Source organism: Pundamilia nyererei, unplaced genomic scaffold, assembly GCF_000239375.1.
Source record: "Pundamilia nyererei isolate P.nyererei 1_Seehausen unplaced genomic scaffold, PunNye1.0 scaffold00022, whole genome shotgun sequence".
In the NCBI taxonomy this organism is placed as follows: Eukaryota; Metazoa; Chordata; class Actinopteri; order Cichliformes; family Cichlidae; genus Pundamilia; species Pundamilia nyererei.
In genome coordinates this window covers 3,548,969-3,569,739 of record NW_005187423.1, presented here as the reverse complement: position 1 = coordinate 3,569,739, position 20,771 = coordinate 3,548,969, and the positions used below count along the sequence as shown (strand labels likewise).

Genomic DNA, 20,771 nt, shown 5'->3' with positions numbered 1-20,771 from the left:
GCTAACACACTAGTTCCCACCCATGTAATTGAGCATTGCGTGGCACATCCAACATACTGTTTACATGAAAACCAAAATAATTCCAAACGCCAGATCTGAATGAGGGTGGGGGAGGTTCAATTTGCCATGTTGCAAGGAGAGCTTAACTTCTGTCTCGCTAGCTTGCCCTGCGCTCTTCTTTCTGGCAATGCTGTCTGTGTTGAATGCTCAGTGGATCTGCGCTCGACAGTGCAGCCTAGGCGGAGTAGTCAAACGCAGATTCACTGAGCGCTCAACACAGACAGCATTGTCAGAAGGAAAGTTGATAAAATAAATGACAAATTTTGTATTGTTCATACATATGCATACCGAACTGAAAGCACTGTATCGAACGGTTCAATATCGATACGAGTATCGTTGCATCCCTAATATATATGTGTGTGTGTGTGTGTGTGTGTGTGTGTGTGTGTGTGTGTGTGTGTGTGTAAAAGAACAAGATCGCAGATACTGATGGCAGAAATGAGTTTAGTCATTCCTCAGGGTAGCGGTCTAGCTCTCTTAGAGCTAAGGTGATGAGCTCTGTCATTTGGGAGCAGGCTAGAGTAGAGCTGCTGCTACTAAACATCTAAATTAACCAGCTCAATGGTTCAGGATGCCTCCTGGGTGCCTCTTAGGTGAGGTGTGTTGGGTGTGCCCTACGAGGAAGTGGCCTCAGGGCAGACCCGGGACACATGGGAGAGATTACATCTCTGGGCTGGCTTGGGAATGCCTTAGCGTCCCACCCTAAAAAACTGGAGAAGGTAGTGGAGGAGAGTGAGATCTGGATATCTGTGCTTAGACTGCTGACCTCACAGCCTGGACCCGAATAAGTGGAAGGAAATGGATTAAAAAAAATTCTATTATATTATTTTGCTTGTAGTATATTATACTATAGGATTTGTGTTTTAAGCACTTGAGTTTCTTAGTTCTGTAGCATTTTACATTCTCTCAATAAATTATATTTTTATGCTTTTTTCCCCCCTTTACTATCCAGAATGGGATTTAGAGATGAAGCTGCAGGTTATTTTCACAAAGCTCTAAAGATGAGACCAGACTACCCAGAGGCCAGAGAGAACTTCTACCGTGTGGCCAACTGGCTGGTGGAGCGCTGGCATTTCTTCATGCTCAATGACCACGGGAGAAACCAGAAGTACCAGCAAGCCATTCAGAAGGCTGTTCAGAAGGGCTGCAACACTGTACTTGACATAGGTACTGGCACTGGAATCCTTGGGTGAGACATTTTCCATTGGAATTTGAAACCTGTTCATTTGCTTAAGTTATCCAGTGTGATTTGAAAGTTAAATTTGGACTCTTTGATACAAACTCCAGAGTTAGTGGTGGATTTATGCTTCTTATTGTGGCTTCAGAGGTGAATTCTTGTCCTGATTTCCTGTTTCTCTCTGTGAAGTATGTGTGCTAAGAAGGCAGGGGCTGCTGAGGTGTACGCCTGTGAGCTGTCAAAGACCATGTATGAGCTGGCCTGTGAGGTGGTGAGTGCTAATGGAATGGGCGGCAGTATCAAGATCCTCCATATGAAGTCCCTGGAGATGGAAGTGCCAAAGGACATACCGCACAGGTGCACTTTGTACCTAAAATACTTTTTAATCACCCTCCAGGTGTTGTAGTTTAGCCAGTCTCAGTGTGTAGTGGTGTAATGATCCTTGTTTTATGAAGTCTTTTAAAAAATAAGGTTTTTCCATAAATGCTTTTATTCTTCCTGCAAAGAGTATCACTGGTGGTGACAGAGACAGTAGATGCAGGATTGTTTGGAGAGGGCATCATAGAGAGTCTGATTCACGCTTGGCACCACCTCCTGCTGCCGCCCAAGGTAACTCCTAATCATTAAACACAAAGATGAGTCTGTAAACACGGCAGTCCTTCATAAACTAGTAAATAAACTGCAGATGTCTAGCTGCAATCATTAATGCATTCATGCACTTACAGAGGGATGACACTGGGTTTGGGTGAAGTTCAGTTTCTCCTATGTTCAAGTGAAGTACTTTAATAGATTATTTGAAAAAACACACAATTGAGCGCTCAGTACTTAAAGTTAATACTTATCTTACACAACAAAACAAACTGAACCATGGTTGGGGCTTTGGTCTGAGATCAGATTTAAAAAATAACGACTGAATGTACGAAAGAAGCAATGTTTGTAGCTCAAAAATCCCACATAAATAAATAAAACATTTAGACAGTTTTGCACATGAGCCATGTGGATAAAACGGATGTAATTAATTTGAAAAAATCACATAAATTCAGAAGACATATGTAGGTAGGTGAAAACGGAGATAGAAAAGGTTTCAAAAGTCTTCTAGTGAGTAACACTTCCTATTGAACTGATGGGACAAGCATCAAGTAAGCGATCACGTGTTTTAGCCCAAAAAAGAAGTTCTGACATAATCTCTGCGTCACAACTCAGCGTTACCAGTTTGTAGGGTACAGGCATAAAACCAGTTGTTGTTGGTTTAGCAAAGTTATTTATTGCTTTGCAAAAAACAAAAGGTGCAATAAAACTGCAAGTAGGAGAGGACCGGTCAAGTCTGCGAAAGGAATAAAAAGACAGAAGCGGGCTAACAAAGTAACAGTGACTTATTCAGTAATAAAAGGAAAATGAAAGCAACACTCAGGATATAACTGTGTCTAAGAAGTGACCATTTGAAACGTCTCGCTGTGGTGTTTATGTGTTTGTGTGTATCTGTGTGAATGAGAGAGCTCAGCCTGACCCAGCCCGCAGCCAGTAAAAGAAATACCTCAGAAATGCAGATAAACTGCACTTATTGCATGCTTATGGCCTGCTCAGCCTGAGTCAGTTAAGCTTATAAGAAGTTTGTCAGTGGCGTAGACCAAAAGGTGCAGTGGTGGGCTGCATAAAATGCAATTCTAGTCACCTGGTATTGACCTGAAGTGCTTAAATAAGGCAACAAAAGCAGGTCGAGCTTGCCGATTGGTTGGCAGAGTAAGAGGAACTACAGAGCAGGATCCGCCTATGACAAAAGCACAGAAAAAGCTACATGCGGGCGACACTGGCCTGGGTGGTAACACAGTGTCAGCACAAGCATGTGTTAATGTATAGCCAAGGAGCAGCCTGTTAAGTGTCAGAATAACACATGCAAAATCGGAGTTCATAGTGGGAGATGTGACAGTTCAGCACATCCAGTAACTTACAAGTAGTTTTACCCTGCTGTTAAAGCCAAATGCATCCAGTCGACTTTCATGTGAAGTGTTAACAATATTAATAGGATTAAATGCTTAGTAGCATTAGCCACAAATATGCCTTTTCCCCACAGAGGGGTGAGAATGAATTTGGGGAGCAGTCTGCCACAGGACGGGTCATCCCCGCAGGAGCCACTGTCTTTGGTATGGCTGTCGAGTGCAGCGAGATCCGCCGGCATCACAGGTAGACCCGGGAGCGACCTTAAAAAGAACACTTGTGTTCACTAGCTGTCTGCATCAGTCAGCTGACTGCGTGTCTTTTTTTTCTTTTTATGCAGGCTGTGTGTGACAAAGGTGGGCGGTCTCTCCATGGCTGCAGCTGGAGAGCTCCACAGCCCAGTGAGCTGCAGCTCCGAACCAGACGACTCCATGGAGCCGTACACTACAGAAAGACTCAGCAGACTGCCAGGAGGATATAAACCTCTCACAGAGCCATTCACAGCCCTCAACATAGATTTCAACAATGTGCAGGTGATGAGGGCTGACGCATATTCAGAAATATCCAGTATGATATTAGTTTGTTTTGACTTTACTTTTGCGTGTCCTTTGTCTGCCATAGCAATGACCAGAATAATTTAATAATGAGAAAAGAATTATCTGACCTCGTTACAGGCAAAGGATATTTATTCATACACGTGTAGTAAGCGGGCTGTCGCCTCGATGCAACGCTGCCACTTTAGCAGATAAGTGATACTTAGATTTATGCTGAAACGTGCAGCTGGTGTCTTGAAAACTATAGAAAGTGAAACTTTTCCAGCTGCACTTTGTTCTTTAACATTTGGAAGGTGTTCCTTTAAGAACCTCTTGCGTATGAGATTACGATTATTATGTGTAGAACCGGACCGATATATCGATAGGGTGATAGATTGGCTGATAGATTGTTTTTGGCATTTATATTGGCTGATAAATTACATAAAAAAAAAAAAAGAAGCGATGAGAGGAACAACCTTCAGCTGTGTTTGAGTGTTGCTGTTGCAGAGTTTATCCACTAGAGGGAACTCTGCTAATTCCCATTCAAATCCACCTTTTCATAGATATGAGTGCAACTTGGAAATGTATTTTTCTAGTGTTAGCATTTAAATTTTGAACTATTTTAACATATCCATTGGCATGCTTGCACTGAAGTAAATATTGTTTTTTTAAGGTGGAATTGAACCATCTCAGATGATGTTTGCTGTATTGCATACCACACTGCTCTTTGCGATAGATGAAAATGGACTGGTACTAATGTAGTGCTTTTCTACTCAATTTGAGGAGAAAGTGCTCATTACTACAAGCCTCATTCATGCATTCATATCAGTGCTTTTTTAATTCTTAAATGCCTTTGTCTAACAAACACATACACACATGATTAGAGATTAGAGGAACCAGTTATTGAACCACTGACCATCCGATTAGCAGACAACCCGCTTTTATGTCATAATCTGTAACCGCCTCACTGCAACTCTCAGTGCGTGCCAGCAGCATGAGAGGAGAGATTTAATAGCAAAACAGTGGTAATGGTCTTGGAGACTTGAAATTTCTGAAAGTGCCGGACAACATCTGCTTATTGTTCAGTCTAACAAGCAGATTGTCTTTGAATTACTTTAAAAGCAGCCACATCTGTCAAATTTATCAGCCCTTCCGAGTATAAGCTTGAATTGAGTTTTGACTTTAGCTCCTTCAGAGATGTGTTGCTTCCGCTTTAAGTGTGACTTGTTTTGTAACCTGTAGGAGCTGGAAGGTCTGAGCTCCAGGGAGGTTCAAGAGATCCGGCTGCCCGTCATTCAGCAGGGAGAGCTGGATGCTTTGGCAGTGTGGTTCCAGCTCCACCTGGATGAGGAGAACAGTCTGTCTACTGGACCCCAGGAGGACACTTGCTGGGAACAAGCCATCTACCCCTTCCACAGTGCCAAGGGTAAGATAGGTGGAGACTTCGTCACTTATTGTAGTTTACATACATTGCTTTTGTTAGCCTTGTCTTAAGGTAAATTTTAAGCACATAACCAGTCCACTTCTTCATTCTTATGAATTGAGCATGTTTAAATGAAACATCTGATCTGCTTGTGTTTGCTTCTCGTTTATCTTGCATTTCTGTGTTACGTCAGATGAGGGCAGTGTGTGTTAAAGTCTTCTCTGTTTAATAATGTGTGGATTACTTTAAGAAGCATTTTAGCTGCTAATAATAATTTCTGTGTTGTTATTTTCTGGGAATTTTCCACTACAACATGTAATTTAGTGACACTGTAAAAATCACCTTTAGTGAAATTGTAAGACTCATTTAAGAAATATGGTATCAGCTCAAATAAAAATAGCACACGTCTCTGTATTTTTAAGGCTCACAGTAAGGCTATTAAAGTAGCATAAAATGGATACTATGAAACATTAAAACTGTCAAGACTTTTAAAAAGTTTTAATTGCTTTCTGAGCTTTAAATTAACTTTGGCAAATGTACCTAAGGGCACTGCATACTCTTTACTTTGCTACCATCCCAGGCCAGCGTGAACTTAATAACCACTGACATTAGGTGACATGTTCCGGTTGGCATCGCAGTACATCATCTTTGAGACAGGCCTCTACAGCATTTCACTGCAGCGCTAATTGGCGAAGGCAGCCTCAAGGGTGCTGCCACCTTTCCCGGTGATCGCCAACATCCGTTTCCCCGCTGCCGTGACACGTGCGCCCTGATCGCCTGTGACACTCTTTAGTGTTCATGAAATTCTTATAGGCAATAAATATGCATTTTCCTCAAACGCCTGTGACGAGCCGCGTGTTGACGCGAAGACACGAGCAGATGTTATTCCTGTAGGAATCCTCTCGCTGCTTGGTCCCTTGAATTATAATTTCTCTGCTGGGTTCCTTTCGTCTCCTCTGTGCTCTTTTTGTTTTCCATCCTGCGTGCCCATTTCTCACTTTTCAGCAGACATCTAAATAGTGTTCAGTATATTTTTAAGATGTTTTTAACTATATTTTTTACTGTGTCTATAAATCATGTTTATGTGTACTTATTTTAAAATAATGGTTTTGACACAAGTGACGTTTGTTGCTAACACAAAAGATTGAGAAGGAATAGACGAAGCATGTAAAAGCAGACGTTTCCTTATCTGGAAGGATGCAAGTACTGAATAGTATGCAGTCAGAAAATAGATCCTTTTTTAGTTCCAATCAGAGTGTTACAAAAACAAAACGTGGTGCTATTTATTTAATAAAATGTAAATAAATAAAAATGATTCAGTAGCTTGTAGAAGCAGCTTCAACAGCATGAACTTGGAGTGATCTTGATTTTGTGTATGACTTTATCAGTGTCCCTCATTATTGTAAATGAATGACAGACAGATGACCTTATATTTACTTTAGAATACTTTGGTACACAGGGGTGTTCATGGTCGTTTGAGAAGCCATACACAAACACGAACCAATAAAAATGATCAAAAACAGGCAAAAAAAAATGTATAATTACGTGTTATTTAAGAGTAATGCATCTTTAGTAAGGCCTAATGGTTACACTGAATTTTCAGTATAATTTTATTTCTTGAGTCTCTTGATCATTTTCCTTCATTGAATTTTTTTTTCTCAGGTTTTGTCCTGAAGCCACGAGATGAGCTGATTGTTGAAGTCTCCTGCCGAGATGCCTACCTGAGGCTCTGCAGTGTTGCTGTGCTGAGAGACGGCCATAAAATCAGTTTAGACAAACTAATGGATTCTCAGTATCCTGTTTCAAACCCAAACCCAGAGGCAGAACTGTGCAGTGCATTAGCATGTCTTCAGACTGATCAGAGTCAAGCGAGAGACTTCTGCATGCTGGAATGTTCGGAAATGGCGCTCCTGAACAATCAGGATTACCATCAGAGTTTTTGCACTGCGTTAGCCAAACTCATCTCCCAGCTGAAGGTTAAGTGCCAAAACCAAGAGCGAGGGTCGGCTTTTCAGTCCGGCCCCGCTGTGGCCACACGCTGCGCGAGCCCGTTTTATGTGCTTGACGTGTCGGAAGGCTTCTCTCTGCTCTCCCTAATCGCTGCCAGCCAGGGTCACGTGAAAGCCTTCAGCTCGGTGGAAAAGAAGAAGCAACAGGAAGTGCTTATAAGACTGGCTCGCTCCAATAATGTCTCGGAACAGCATTTGGAGTTCTGGCTAAACAACACGGAGGTTGAGCAGGGGATGCTGCAAAGGCCTTCCAGGGAGAAGCTGTGGAGTGCCATCATCCTGGACTGTGTAGAAACCTGCGGCCTCATACGGCAGAAGCTGATGGAGAAAGCGTCACTGGCCAGGTAGGAGTGTGCAACTGATAAAGTATTTTGCTTTTGCATGTTTTGATTCAGTTTTTAGTGCTTTGCTTTTTTGACGTGTCAGCTCAATTTCTATCAATTATCCCAGATGTCTGCTGGAGGAAGGAGGACGTATTTTCCCGGGAAAGATTGTGGTGTATGGTATGCTGGTGGAGTCTGAGACTTTGCTACTGGAAAGCGCTGTCCAGGGTCAGGAGCCCACACTTGGATTCAATATTGCTCCTTTTATCAACCAGTTCACTGTAAGTATGACTGCAAAATCTACCAGAACACTTTATTATGGTATTTTATTTTGCATGTAAATGACTCTGTGTGTGTGTGTGTGTGTGTGTGTGTGTGTGTGTGTGTGTGTGTGTCTTAAATTGGTAAATACGAGTTTTTTTGCATAAATATCGTTAGGTTCTAAAAATATGCCTTTGATTACGATCCCTGCTAATGTTAGTTTCTATAAATTTGTCACCTTTAACATGGATTTCTAAGCTGTGTACAGAGCACCATGTAGTAGTGCAAAGTTCAAACAACTGTTTGATCAGAATCAAACAAAAAGTGCCCCGGTTAAAGTTTGTAGCTCCATCGTTCGGGACAGCTGTGGCTCAGGTCAGAGTCAGAAGGTCAGTGGATCAATCCCTGTAGTCCATGTGCTGAAGTATCCTTGGGCAAGCTTCTGAACCTGGAGTTTTGTGTGAATGTTAGAAAAAGGGCTTGGGGGACATAAAAGCACTATGACTGTGTATAGGGTGAATGAGACTTGGTAGTAATAGAAGGTGCTTTGAGTGTTGAGTAGAATGGCGCTATGTAAGTACCAGACAATTTACCATAATTTCCATGTACTGTGGGTGAAAATTATACTTATTTCCATGTAGTTTAGAGTGGTTTTTAGGTAAAAATAAAAATCCTTATTTATCTTACACTGGGTGTTGATGCCAGCCTTCAGTTCATTCACCTTTGCACAGACTCAGTTTCAGCTTTTGTCTTTTTAAAACCACCTTCCCTAAAACCACTTTCTTTGATTTGCCTGCAGCTGGCTTGTGTGCACCATCTTTTCCACTTGCTGGTGTGGAGGTTGTTTAAAAAAAAAAATGGCAGCATCTCAGATCCATCTGTACATTGAATCCAATCTGGAATATGGACATTGTGAACATCCACAGGGGAAAAAAATACCACAGTTTGATAAAAATTATTACCTGTGAAAGGACAAACCCACTGGCAATTAGTATCGACTGTTGTTTGAAAAGTAGATTTGACTTGCTTTTTTGTTTTTTGTTTTTAATTAGCCACCAAAACATTTGCAACCTGCAACGTATGGCTAAACTCTCTGAGTCGGATGGAGCAGGTGTGCATGCTACGCTTAGCCTGATACTTCTGGTTTTGCCTGAGAATGACCATATAAGGAAATCCCCTCTTGCTGACACCAGCCAGACCGAGTAATAGAAGAAAAAATTAGGGCAGTCTGAAGCTCTAGCTTTTAGCTTACAGAGATTACTTGTATATAATTATTTAAAACTTTTATACCTTCCAAGGTATGCAGAAGAGCGTCAGTGAGGAGACATGTCAGCTAATAACGACACTGAAGCTACAGTTTGCACAGGCTCACAGGAGTATTGTTGCTGACCATGTCCACCCTCTTCACTCCATGTCACAAAGATCAAATCATCCCAAACTGGTTTCTTGAATATCACAATGAGTTCACTGTACTCAGGTGACTTCCACAGTCACTAGTTCTCAAGCCAGTATTTATGCCATGAAGAATTGGTCTGTTATTCCATAACCATATTTGTTCCTTCTTGGAAAACCCCCCCCACCATTTCCATCAGTACTCAAACATGCTCCAAAACTTTTGTTTTTGTATTATTTCTTCATTCATGCTTAAGCAGACCAGATTCCTTGTCTATATTAGCATTTTAAATTAAGCGACTTATATTGTTCTCAGTGTGGATGGCACAAATATTTTTCAAGACTTAATTTCTAAACAGGAGGATGACATGAGTTGTTTTACTTATAACAGCTTAATAATTTCAGCTACAAAGCGTCTTCTTACGATCTATAGTGGTTTTAAATTAGGTCAAATAAATTACAGGGAATCACAATCAAATCAGATTGTAAAGCCAAGACTTTTTCAGTTTTCATAAAACAGTTTTTACTTTGCTTTTGTACTTCTCTGGCTGCTTGTATCTGATATTCTGTCTCATGTTCATGATGCAATAACAGTCAATATTGACAGTTTTCGCATACAGTATGCCATGTTTGTAAGCCCGCATCATTTACAAAGATCGTACAAAAGGGTTATTTTAAATAGGACTGACACTTGGTGCGGTGTTATTAAAGTATAAGAAAAAATATCTCAGATCGAATGTGACGTGCCAGAGATAATCAGGCAGATTGGTAGAAAACACACAAGTTTCATTTGGAATACCAAGGTCCAGGACTTTGTTTTCTGTGCTCTTCTTTTGAAGTGTGTCTCTGTGTGAAACAAGCTGTGAATTTCCTTTGAATTTCTTCTTCTTTATTTGGTCTGGAAATATTTTTTCTTTCCCTAGCATGATGTTTGCGCTCTAATTTTGCAGGCCTCTCTCGGGACGGTCGTTTGTTTTAACAGATGTTGTCTTTGAAGCCCTCGGCGGAGGGCACTTCCTAACACAACTGTCACACAAGACACAACACATAGCTTGGCCCTAAGACATTTCTACCTGCATACATCAGTGCACATTACATCAGGCACATCAAACAGTGGGCTCTGAGGTCTACACAACTGCGACAGGGAGGAGAAAAGCTTCTTTTGTTCTGTAGTCAAGGAAACTATGGCAGTTTCTGTGCTGCCACTTTCTGGCAGGTTTTTAGGTCTGCTGCGGCCCGTCTGGATGAGGTGGAAGATGTGTTTTTGAGCTAACCCGTGAGGGAGTGAGGTCCCTGCTGAAAATAACATTGTGTGGTTAAAAACTAATTTTTGAGACCAACAACAGTGAGTCAATTTAGCTGTTCCTTTATTCTTTTTAATCTTAGCCTGCTATTAAATTTTTAAAATAATCTGTACCTTTAGCAGAAGTAAACAGTTTTTTTCTTCTTTTAAGAAATAATAAGAAAGATTCAACAAGAGCTCCTTTTTTAATCTTCTGCCTGAAGCTTACTTACACGTGTTTATGTCAGAGGTTCTCAATTTTTTCTTAAAAGTTTGGTGACTGAGTGCCAATTTCAGAGCCAGTGCATGAGTGAGATTCACACAAGATTAGAGCTTATATACTTACCAGCCACTTTATTTTTAGTTTTAAGTGCTTATGAAAGCAAATATTTAATCAGCGAATCACATGGCAGCTCCTTGTTGCATTTAGGCATGTAGACACGGTGGAGACGACCTGCTGAAGTTCAAACTGAGCATCAGAATGGGGAAGACAGGTGATTTAAATGAATGTGGCATGGTTGTTGGTGACAGACAGAAACTGCTGATCTGGTGGGATTTTCCCACATAACCATCACTAGGGTTTCTAGAGAATGGTCCTAATAAGAGAAAATATCCAGTGAGCAGCAGTTCTCTGGGTGAAAATGCCTCATTGATGCTGGAGGTCAGCCGATGGGAAGGTGACTGTACTTCAAAAAATTACTTGTTCTGAATACATAACATGTTAATGGGCTACAGCAGCAGAAGACCACATGCATGCCAGTAAAGGAAAATGGGTCCAACCTGGTACTTGCAGGAAGTACCTGGTAAAGTGGCGTTTATGTGACATTTTCAAAGCATAAATGCCTGTTCTGGGCCATACTGGGTAATCGTATTTATGGGTAAGTATTTAGAGTACCTATAAGTATTTATAGTAGTTATGGCATTTGTTGACACGATCAGTATTTGTTAATGTTAGGAAGGCTTTTTTTCAGTTGTGGGTGAATGAAATGCAACATAATTGTTCCCTTTCCTTTATTATGTTTTTTAGGTACCGGTCCATGTGTTTCTGGACTTTTCCACACTGGAGTGCAGACACCTCAGTGAATCTGTAGAGCTCTTTGTTCTCAACCTCATGGATGCCAACGCAAACTACATTAACAGAGAAGTCAAGGTTAGTTGTGCATCAGTACTTTCAGTGATCGCATCATGACTGAAATATGTATTTAAAAAATTTTTTTTAAAGTAAATAAATTGAAAAAGAAATGTCACCTGTGATAGAACAGGGCTGAAGTGCTGAAAATTAATTTACACATTAAATCTGCTGATTAAAATTCACAAGCATGAAAAAAGAAGTAGAAATGAGTCAGACCTGTATTTGTCTCCCCCCAAAAACTTTTAACCTCACTTAACTTTCTGACTTTGCTTCTTTGGTTCTGAATGAACAGGTCCAGGCTACATCTACAGGCAGAATAACTGCAATTCCCTTCTGGTATCACATCTACCTGGACGAAGAGATCAGCGTGAGCACCCTCGGCCAGGCTGCTCACTGGAAGCAGGCCGCCGTCGTTCTGCAGCAGCCCCTGGAGGTACGAGCAGGAGAGTGGGTCCGCCTCGCCGTGAAGCTTCACAAAAGCACCATCTCCATTTTGGCCCATATAGAAAGCACACCTCAGCAGATGGAGTGATAATCGCTCACATTTTAGCTTATTTGTAATACATTTCAGCCCACCGTTGTATCGGCTGACTGATAACAAAGACAGTATTGGTCTGTCAGATGTATCAGAGTCGGTGTACTTGTTGTCTGATGGCCATTTTTGTTGTTACAGATCATACTGCAGAAAAAGATGCTTGCGGTAAATTGCATGTAGAAATTGTGTCATCATGTTTGCCCAGCAGTTCACAGCCTGTTTACAATATTCTCAGCACTGTCTGCAGAATACGTTTGAGAGTATATTTCAAAGAACACTGCTGCTAATATTACATTCCTAGTATTTTTAATGCCCTTTCTCTATTGACATTTTTCATGTAGTACTAGTCTCAAAACATTGGGATCACAGTTTAGCAACTCCCTGCATGAAAAAACCCTTGTTAGAAGTTTAAGTAAAAAGCCTGCTGTATAAGGAAAATAGGTCCACAAGGACTTGTACTTACATTTGTAAGTAGATAATAAAAACATTAGCCCTTAATTACTGACTCAGTTGTTTTTTGTAAACATCATGCACTTGACCCATAAATGTTGCATTTTTATAATAAAGGCAAGAAAAACGAAGTCATATTTCATTTGATTTATTGAGGATATCTGAGATGGAATTAAATCAGAATGTAGAACGACGGATCTGATGCAATTGCGTCAGTCATATTTTAAAAGAAAAAGAAAATCCCATAAGGCAGTGCGACATACCAGAGTCAGGCATGATGCCAGTTACCCCTCGCTGTGCCACACACTGATATCCCAAAACTGTACATTAACGATGGCAATATCCCTGAACAAATCTGTGAATTCACAAAGAAGGATCCTTTAAAAACCTATGGAAAAACAAATGGCTTTAGTGCAACAGGTGCAAAATTATTTCAGTTTACAAGAGACAGAAAACATCTCACCAAATAATAAATGATCCCAGATTGAAAAATAAAACACATTCTACATGGATGTGTAAACAGACTAGTTACACAGCACACAGAACAAGGCATCTGCGAAGACTAGCGGATTTTATTAACTGTCGAGTAAGCTGTACGCATTAAAGCATAGATAAGAGCCAACCAGAAGGTGCTGATTGTACTTTTTAAAACTGAATTGTGATTTTAATAATACTAGGATTGTTTAATTGTATATATTCGTACTCTTCTGAAATGGAGTATACTACATTTATACTGATACTGTGTGATATTGTCAGTTATGACCCCTCTAGTGATGTACACATCATTGTACCACAGTTAACTGTGGTACGTGTTGCTCTTTTCTCCCCTTGGAATCGACTAGTTAGAACGAAACGACTGCAGATATCTCTGCTTTAGCGCGACAGTTATAGTAGTGCAGGTTTTCAGTTTTTCAAAAACCAGTAAAAGCATGACATTCAATTTAAAAGGTTGCATATTTCCCTCTTCGTCACATCTGAGATTACGGCATGAATGACACGTAAAATTGTATAGTTTCATTTTTGGGAAAACATTTTTCCATATTTCACTTATTCTTCGGTGAGAGCCATGTTTTGTCTGATCTTGTGTCTTTCCTGGGTAAAACCAATTCTAGCTTAGCCTACTCTCTAATAAAACATAAAACAGCAAAATGACGTTGCTTACTAGTCGTTTAGTGCCATTAAATCTCCAAACATTCTTGAAGCTGTCACTGGAAGCGGTCCATTATGTCTTGCATGTTTTTGTTAGACTTTGACTACTACATGGTCATTGTGCCCTTTTTAAATGAGTTTGTCTTGTTTGCATCAGTGACGTTTGAAAAAATGTGGCAAGGCTATAATTGGGCCCTGCCCAACCATGTCTGGCAGAGTTTGTTTGCGACACCTAAGCTAGGTGATCACAATGAGATCTGCCTCTGTCGGGTCTTTGGTTTGGTTGGTAGTTTCTTCATCCTGGGTTTCTTCAGGTCGAGCCTCACACCCTTCCTCCCACAGGGCTGAGCCGAGCCCAGCGGGTGCTGACAAAGAGTGTGGAGCGGGGGTTCTGCCCAGGCCCTGATAGTGACCCTTAGGAGAAACTGGATTACAAGCTGCTTCGGTGATGGCATCTTGAGACGCAGAAGAGAGCAGGCCGGATCGCTCACTATCACTTTGCGCCTCATTGAAGTAGGACTTTCTCGGACGACCCATAACTGTTCTTCCTGCAAATGTGGACAAAGAGAAACTATTAAATATTTTTTAGAGAGGATGCAGTAAAGATCATGTTATGATGGCTCACACCAGTAACAATGCTATTCATGTAGCAGTGTGTAGTAGTCAGTTCTAGATTATCACAGGTACATCTACAGTACAGATGGTTTTGGTAGGTGTTTTTGCTCTGAGTTTTTTCTGTTTTGCTTGGATGGGATCACAACCATCACGTGGTCATTGCCATTACCATTTTGTACAGTCAGAAAACTGCACAGGACTTAGTACAATCAGTGACTACTGAGTAAAGGGAACCTAAAATAAAGAAGCCAAGCAAGTACCGGCTCCAACATGCACCTTTTCCACAATCTTTTAAATTCTGAATGTTATTCTAACTACACATTTTAAATTGTGTTTAAAAATCGCTGCTGAGGCACTCCCTTCTCAGTATAGCCTGTTATACATAAGTTATGAGTAGTTATGCATAAGTAACAAGCAATCATCTTGCAGACAATATTTATTGTTGAACTGGCTCCTCATTTTTGATCTCAACTCTAGCATTGCAATCACAAAACCATACAAACAGTCGGAAAAATAGCTTAAATAATCAACGATACCAACTAGCTTATGGTACTATAGCACTTATAGAACAGCAGGAACACGTACCAACATTGCGGACTTGTTCAGAAATATCTGCTCTGACATCGGAGATGTCCCACATTGCCATGAAAGAGTCAAAACAAGACACTTCTTCGGCCTCCTGCATGTAAGGTTTGTAGGTGAAGCTAAAGTGATGGGCAATGGCTGCGAGAAACATCTCCACACATATGATGAAATCCTAAAGAAAAAAAGTGGACAGCTTCATTGTGTTGCACTATTAGGTCCCATGGGATATATTAGTTCTGTTGACCTTGGTCAGAATGTTTAAACTATACTCACGTACCTGTAAGCCAGTAGCTACAGCTTCCACACTTTGCCAGTCCCATGTGCGCTTCTCTGAGATAATGCCCACTTTAACCAGCAAAGCAATGACCACAGCTTGCCTAAAACGATTTACAGCAATCACAGTTTCATTAGCCTTGTTTTAAATGACTTTTTCAGAAATATTTGGGTCATGTCATGAAGTTTTAACACACTGAGATTTACCAGAAAGAGACGAACACCACCATTTTCACACACAGGAATTTGCCGACTGGTTTGATTGGATTCAGCTCCTCTCTCAAAGCCTTGTAGAAGAGCACCAGGCAGTACATGGCAAACTAGATCAAAAGAAGACATAGAAAGGAATGGGAATGAAGGAAGGGAATGCTTGTAACAATTTTTAGTCCAACTTTTAACAGGATTTAGATCCACCATTACCAGCTGTGACATATTGTTGAAGATCACCAGGTATGTCCAGGCGTTTTTGAAACTGAAGTTGCCTTCATCGTACACTCGACACAGCTGACAGATTCTAGAAAGGAAGAGAAACGCGCAGCTGAGATCAACAGACACCAAACAAAATGTGACTACAGTTAAAGAATAAAGCATGTAACAACCAGAGGGTACTCACAAAGCAATGATTGTGGTGACAGGTCTTACTACTGTGTACTGCAACACTCCCAGCTTACATCTCAGCAGCAGAACCCTGCAGAGGAATTTGATCATCTGAATTAGAAGTGAATTGGTCTGAAATTCCAAGCAAAATCCCAAGACTGGTGAGCAGAAGTATCTCAGGATCACTTGGGCAGAAGCCCGAGTCCGGCTTGATGATAACAGTTAACACTGAACTTAGTTTGTGTCGTCCTCAACGCAAACTAAGTTATGGCCCATTTTAGCCACATTGTATTTGTATTCCTATTTAAACAATGAGGTTGCTGATGCTGGCCATTAGTACTTCTTTTTATACATCTACACCAGTCTCTTATATACAAAGGTCACCCGAATAAATCTGGGCTAAATTAACAACACACTTGACCAATTGTCAATTACAGATGTTGTGTGATTGAGGCTAATTTGAAGCTTGTGACTTTCACTGATTTGTTTGCTTTGAGGAAAAAAAAAAGAAGATTTGAGCTCCAAGAGTTTAGTACATTAAGATGAACCCGTTTCATTTCATTCATCCGTTTAAATTTACAAAACCTCTCTGAAATGAAAATACATCGAAAGAGAAAACATTGTGCAAGAAGACCGATGCAGATTAAATCTCTAAATTGTGGCCATTTCATTGATACAGTAAGGAAACATGACTATGGCCAATAATTCCAGTAAAACGTCAGTAGGTTGTCCATAAAACTAACATTTTTGGGTCAAAGTATAAACAGATGGTAATGCTTAACTAATATCGTTTTTACAGCAAAGGTATGACCAACACTTGAGCGCAGCTAAACTCTGGGTCAGTGAATTTAACCTGCTGACAGCTACAGTTTGACATAAGAGGAAAAAGTTTAAAGGGAACTCACTCTCCCATTGGCCACGGTGGGCAGCAGCAGAGGGGAGGCAGGTGTTTCTGCTGCTCCTGAGCCTCCAGCATCAACACCAGGTTGGGGTACTGGTTTTCCAGGTAGTTAAGCAAGAACGTCATGAAGTTGTAAATGACATACGCCTCGTAGCACTCCCTGCATGTGTCAAAATATATTGCTATACTGGGGTATTTCAGTGCAATCCACTGGAAACAAAAAAAGATGAAAAGGGAACAATAACAGGAAAAGCTATGAGGATATATAAACTCATAAACCGGTGTGCGATGGCTTTCATTAAAAAAAATGCATAACTCACACTGTCCAAGCTGTAGATTGGAACCATCCACAATATCCTTTAAATAGAAAGCACAAAAGCGTTAAACATCTGTTCTGGGCTCCTATTTGTGGCTAAAATGACTGTTAAGATCTTTACCTGATGATAGGTTTTTGAAGCTCTGGCTGAGTATAATGCACTAGATGCTGGAGGATGCCCCATAATGATATGGGTATGGTCATGAAGACAAAAATCCCAGCGATGAACCATGCTTTGTTATGAGTGCCAACCTGCCGGGACATGGAAAGGAACAGTCAACAACATTTAAGTCATTTAGCCATTGGAGTCTTGGAGGGTATCATCAAAGCAGTATTCAGATTCTGAAGTACAGAAACATTACAACCATGTAAAAACACTTAATTTCAAGTCCCGTATAAAGGGGACGTGTTTAACTAAATTGCAGTGCAGTGTGATGACTTGGATAAAGCTAGTTTTTAAAGAAAGTACAATTAAGGAAAGACTGTTTTAGTTGAACACACCAGAAGAACAATGAAGATGGTAGTTATTTAAAAAAATAAAAAAGGTTATCTATATTACTCTAGCAGATTTTATGACTTTTAAAAAAATAAAACAAGACTTCAAAGTCTGTCATTGACTAGTTTGTTAATATGTAAAACATCAGCAATCTTAACAGTTATAAAACATATATAATAATACCTTATTTAGCGTTTAGCATTACTCTCTCAACATCCTTAATATAGATTCCTATGAAAAAGTATTTTTCCCCCTTCCTGTTTTTTTTTTTTTTTGCATGTTTGTCACAATTACATGATTCAGATCATCAAGCAAATTTCCATACTGGATAAAGATATTCTGAGTAAATAAATAAAGCAGTTTTTAAACGACAAGCTCTTTAATTCAGGGGGGGGGGGGAAGTTATCCAAACCTACCTGACTCTACGTGAAAATGTAATTGCTCCCCAAAGCAAATAACTGGTTGTGACACCCTGGGTGGGCGATCCTTTTCTTTGCTGAATTGTCTTAATGTCAATGCACTCTTATTTTAGTGGGCTGAAAACTCTTGGGGACGTTCACTACGGCTCCAAGGATTCTCTATTTTTGGATAATTATCCTCAGCTGTTTTGAGTTTCTTTAGATCGAGCTATGATACTATGAAGCAGGCTAAAAGGTGAGATTTTTAGCCTGCTACGCTGATAGGTGTAATTTATATGATTTCTTGATTTAACAGGTCGGTTAAATTGAACTCAGCGTTCCAAAAAAAAAAAAAAAAAAAGGGGGTTAATCACAGTTAATTCAAGATTTAACAGAGGGGAGAAAGTTACTGTTTCACAGTGTGCCAGATCGATCTGGATAGTTTTGCCCTTAATAAATTAAATTATCACTGAAAAACTGTATTTGGTATTTACTTGGTTTAACTTTGTCTAATATTAAAATTTGTTTGACGACCTGAAACACGTACGTGGGGATGTAAACATGAAGGTGGGACATACTTTTTCACAGCACTGTGCTATTACTGCACAAACTGGTAGGTCTGCAAATGCATTAATAAGTGCTTAATAATGAAGAGCTCACCGGCTGCTAATGTACATGATAGCAAGTAGCCAGTTGATGGTGAACATGTTTGTCTTTATACACAGTTGTACTCAAAATAACACAACGCCACATAACTACTGTAACAACTCACAACTGTATTCAAGTGCAGGATTTGAGAACCAGTGTTATCTCTGTGTTAAACCAACAGATCTCCCCAGAAAGAAGCATGAGCAAAACTGCACTGACCTTTGACTTCTGCAGTTCCCAGATGCACAACGGCAGGACCACTAAGAGCAACAAGATGTACAACACAACGACCAATGGCCGGATCCATCTTCTCCAGTTCCCACAGGAACACGGCATCTTTCACAGAGACACTGCAGGGCACCCCTTTCTTTTACTAAAGACCTGAACCAACGTCTTCAACACTTTGCGCACTTTACGTTAGCTTAGCATACTGTTACCCTCCTATCGGTTAACCGCGACTCTAAAACAATCCTTTACTAATGTGTAAGTCGACTCTTTCTCTAACGTAGCGATTCATTCATGAGGACAAAGCTACTTGATAACAACCAGCTCATATGACTCCAATTTTAAAAGCTAGGCTGCTAACATTAGCTTGTCAGCTGATTCACCATGTAAACAAACGGTGCTGGAATAGTTCCATACTGCCAGGACACCAGGCTCCACAAATCATTAAATTATAATTCACACTAAATCAAGAGAATTGTTAAAAAAATATAAATATAAAAAGTTACAGCCGGGAGAGGTTTAGAGATTAAAAAAAGTTTCCAAACTGCTGTTATTGTTGTGTGAACTTCCTGTTTTTTGCTTCAACTTCAAGAGCTCCACCTAAACCCTTCAACCTGATTGGTGGAATCGTGGATAGTTTGGTTGAGCTATAGCTTCATGGCCGTATGATGTGTGGTTTCGCCAGCAGATGGCAATGTGAATTAACAATTATCAGGATCCCGACTCATTTGCTATATGTAGGGTATCAGACGTGAAACAGATTCAAAACATTGATGCTGAGATAGTAAATATGTCACTTTTAGGACATACAGAGCTTGAGTATATGTGGCATTTTTTTTCACATAATTTTTGTCTGGCCTATTTAAGAAACGTTTGGGTTATTGGTGTCAGTGAAATGGCAAATGGGATTTATTCCCATTTCCACTGGATACAGAGGCCTGTATGTAGAACAGTAAAGAGTTTATTTTGTTTGACTCCCAAATGAGGCTGTGCAGAAAGGATCCAGAGCAACACTAAGAACAAAACTATTGGTTTATTTCTGTTCCTATTTTAAACAATTTCTATCTAAATTCATAGAAATGCACTGTCTATATTTGGGCAGGACTACAACATATCAGAGGACTAAACAAAGCTTTAAATTGGGATTATTTATTGTCTCTTGTTTATTCTATTTACTTTCAAAACCAAGTGGAAGTTGCTTTATGGGTCTTATTTTCTTTAAATAATAAAAGTTTAAAAGGAGCTCTTTTCTTTTTATCCTGTCTTCTTTGTTTGTATTTGTATGTGCAGACGTATGAGTGTGTTTCTCTGTAAAAATGAGGGGAGGCAGAACTTTCCTTTCTGTCGCACCATGTCTACACTGCCCCACAGTCACAGAAATCACTGGCTGTTGGAGGACAGATTGTTCATGAATTTTGTATCGATCCTTTTGGCTTTTATGAATTAGAAATAGTCTTTACCACAAGTAGCGCATGTGAGTGCCATGGTGGGTAGCTTGGAGGGATTGCCATGCAAAGTGGCATACAGGGTAGCGCCATGTAAGGGCAGGGTAGATAAACATATGCCGTGTTCGATCAAACCCAAAAACATACTTTAGCATAAAGGATGTGGCGTCCATCAAGTCAAAGTGAATCGCAGCCATAAGTGCAGTATCTCGTACGGTATAAATGGCAAATGAGATGAACAGAATGGATGGGTCTGCGGAATGATAATAATAATAATCAATACAGAAAGAAGGAGACATACTGTCTGGTTGCTGATGCATCAGCCAAAGTGCACCTCCTTTGTCAAAGAAATACGTAAGACTGCAGTAGTTCAACAATTACTTATTTATCTTAATATGTCTGCCAAAGGCCTTTGTGTCAGGAAATGTTTAGACTCACTCTCACTCTCACCACTTATATTATTGTTCAGGAACAGAAACACAGAGAGGAGGGAATCAAACACGTTCTTTCAAGTCACACAACATCTATCTATCTATCTATCTATCTATCTATCTATCTATCTATCTATCTATCTATCTATCTATCTATCTATCTATCTATCTATCTATCTA

At 40.1% G+C, this 20,771-nt stretch overlaps 2 protein-coding genes across 3 annotated transcripts in view; one reads left to right on the top strand and one right to left on the bottom strand.

Annotated features, from left to right (window-relative positions):
- prmt9 (protein arginine methyltransferase 9) overlaps positions 1 to 12,560 on the top strand; it is an 18,892-nt gene extending 6,332 nt beyond the window's left edge. For both annotated transcript variants that reach the window (XM_005726957.2, XM_013909291.1), the window contains 10 exons: positions 1,013 to 1,249; positions 1,427 to 1,594; positions 1,744 to 1,846; positions 3,309 to 3,418; positions 3,513 to 3,705; positions 4,948 to 5,131; positions 6,791 to 7,481; positions 7,588 to 7,741; positions 11,423 to 11,545; positions 11,820 to 12,560. In XM_005726957.2, the coding sequence (XP_005727014.1) occupies positions 1,013 to 1,249; positions 1,427 to 1,594; positions 1,744 to 1,846; positions 3,309 to 3,418; positions 3,513 to 3,705; positions 4,948 to 5,131; positions 6,791 to 7,481; positions 7,588 to 7,741; positions 11,423 to 11,545; positions 11,820 to 12,059 (2,203 nt within the window). In that variant the 3' untranslated portion in view covers positions 12,060 to 12,560. The remainder of the gene's footprint in view (positions 1 to 1,012; positions 1,250 to 1,426; positions 1,595 to 1,743; positions 1,847 to 3,308; positions 3,419 to 3,512; positions 3,706 to 4,947; positions 5,132 to 6,790; positions 7,482 to 7,587; positions 7,742 to 11,422; positions 11,546 to 11,819) is intronic.
- A 1,203-nt stretch (positions 12,561 to 13,763) lies between these two features.
- tmem184c (transmembrane protein 184C) lies at positions 13,764 to 19,241 on the bottom strand. The gene is made up of 10 exons (XM_005726955.2): positions 18,710 to 19,241; positions 17,070 to 17,200; positions 16,953 to 16,989; positions 16,637 to 16,842; positions 15,748 to 15,822; positions 15,555 to 15,648; positions 15,342 to 15,454; positions 15,139 to 15,238; positions 14,862 to 15,033; positions 13,764 to 14,209 (listed from the first exon to the last, which is right to left on the bottom strand). Exons 1-10 carry the CDS (start codon positions 18,824 to 18,826, stop codon positions 13,899 to 13,901), a joined length of 1,356 nt encoding a protein of 451 aa, XP_005727012.1. The 5' UTR covers positions 18,827 to 19,241; the 3' UTR covers positions 13,764 to 13,898.
- Between the last annotated feature and the right edge of the window lie 1,530 nt (positions 19,242 to 20,771).

What these genes read in the sequence shown, in the direction of transcription:
- tmem184c (XM_005726955.2), bottom strand. Translation starts at nt 18,826, where the DNA reads ATGCCGTGTTCCTGTGGGAACTGGAGAAGATGGATCCGGCCATTGGTC. An exon ending in GGGAACTGCAGAAGTCAAAG is followed by an intron (nt 17,201 to 18,709) that starts GTCAGTGCAGTT and finishes ATGTCCCGGCAG; the next exon opens with GTTGGCACTCATAACAAAGC. An exon ending in GTGGTGTTCGTCTCTTTCTG is followed by an intron (nt 15,239 to 15,341) that starts GTAAATCTCAGT and finishes AAATCGTTTTAG; the next exon opens with GCAAGCTGTGGTCATTGCTT.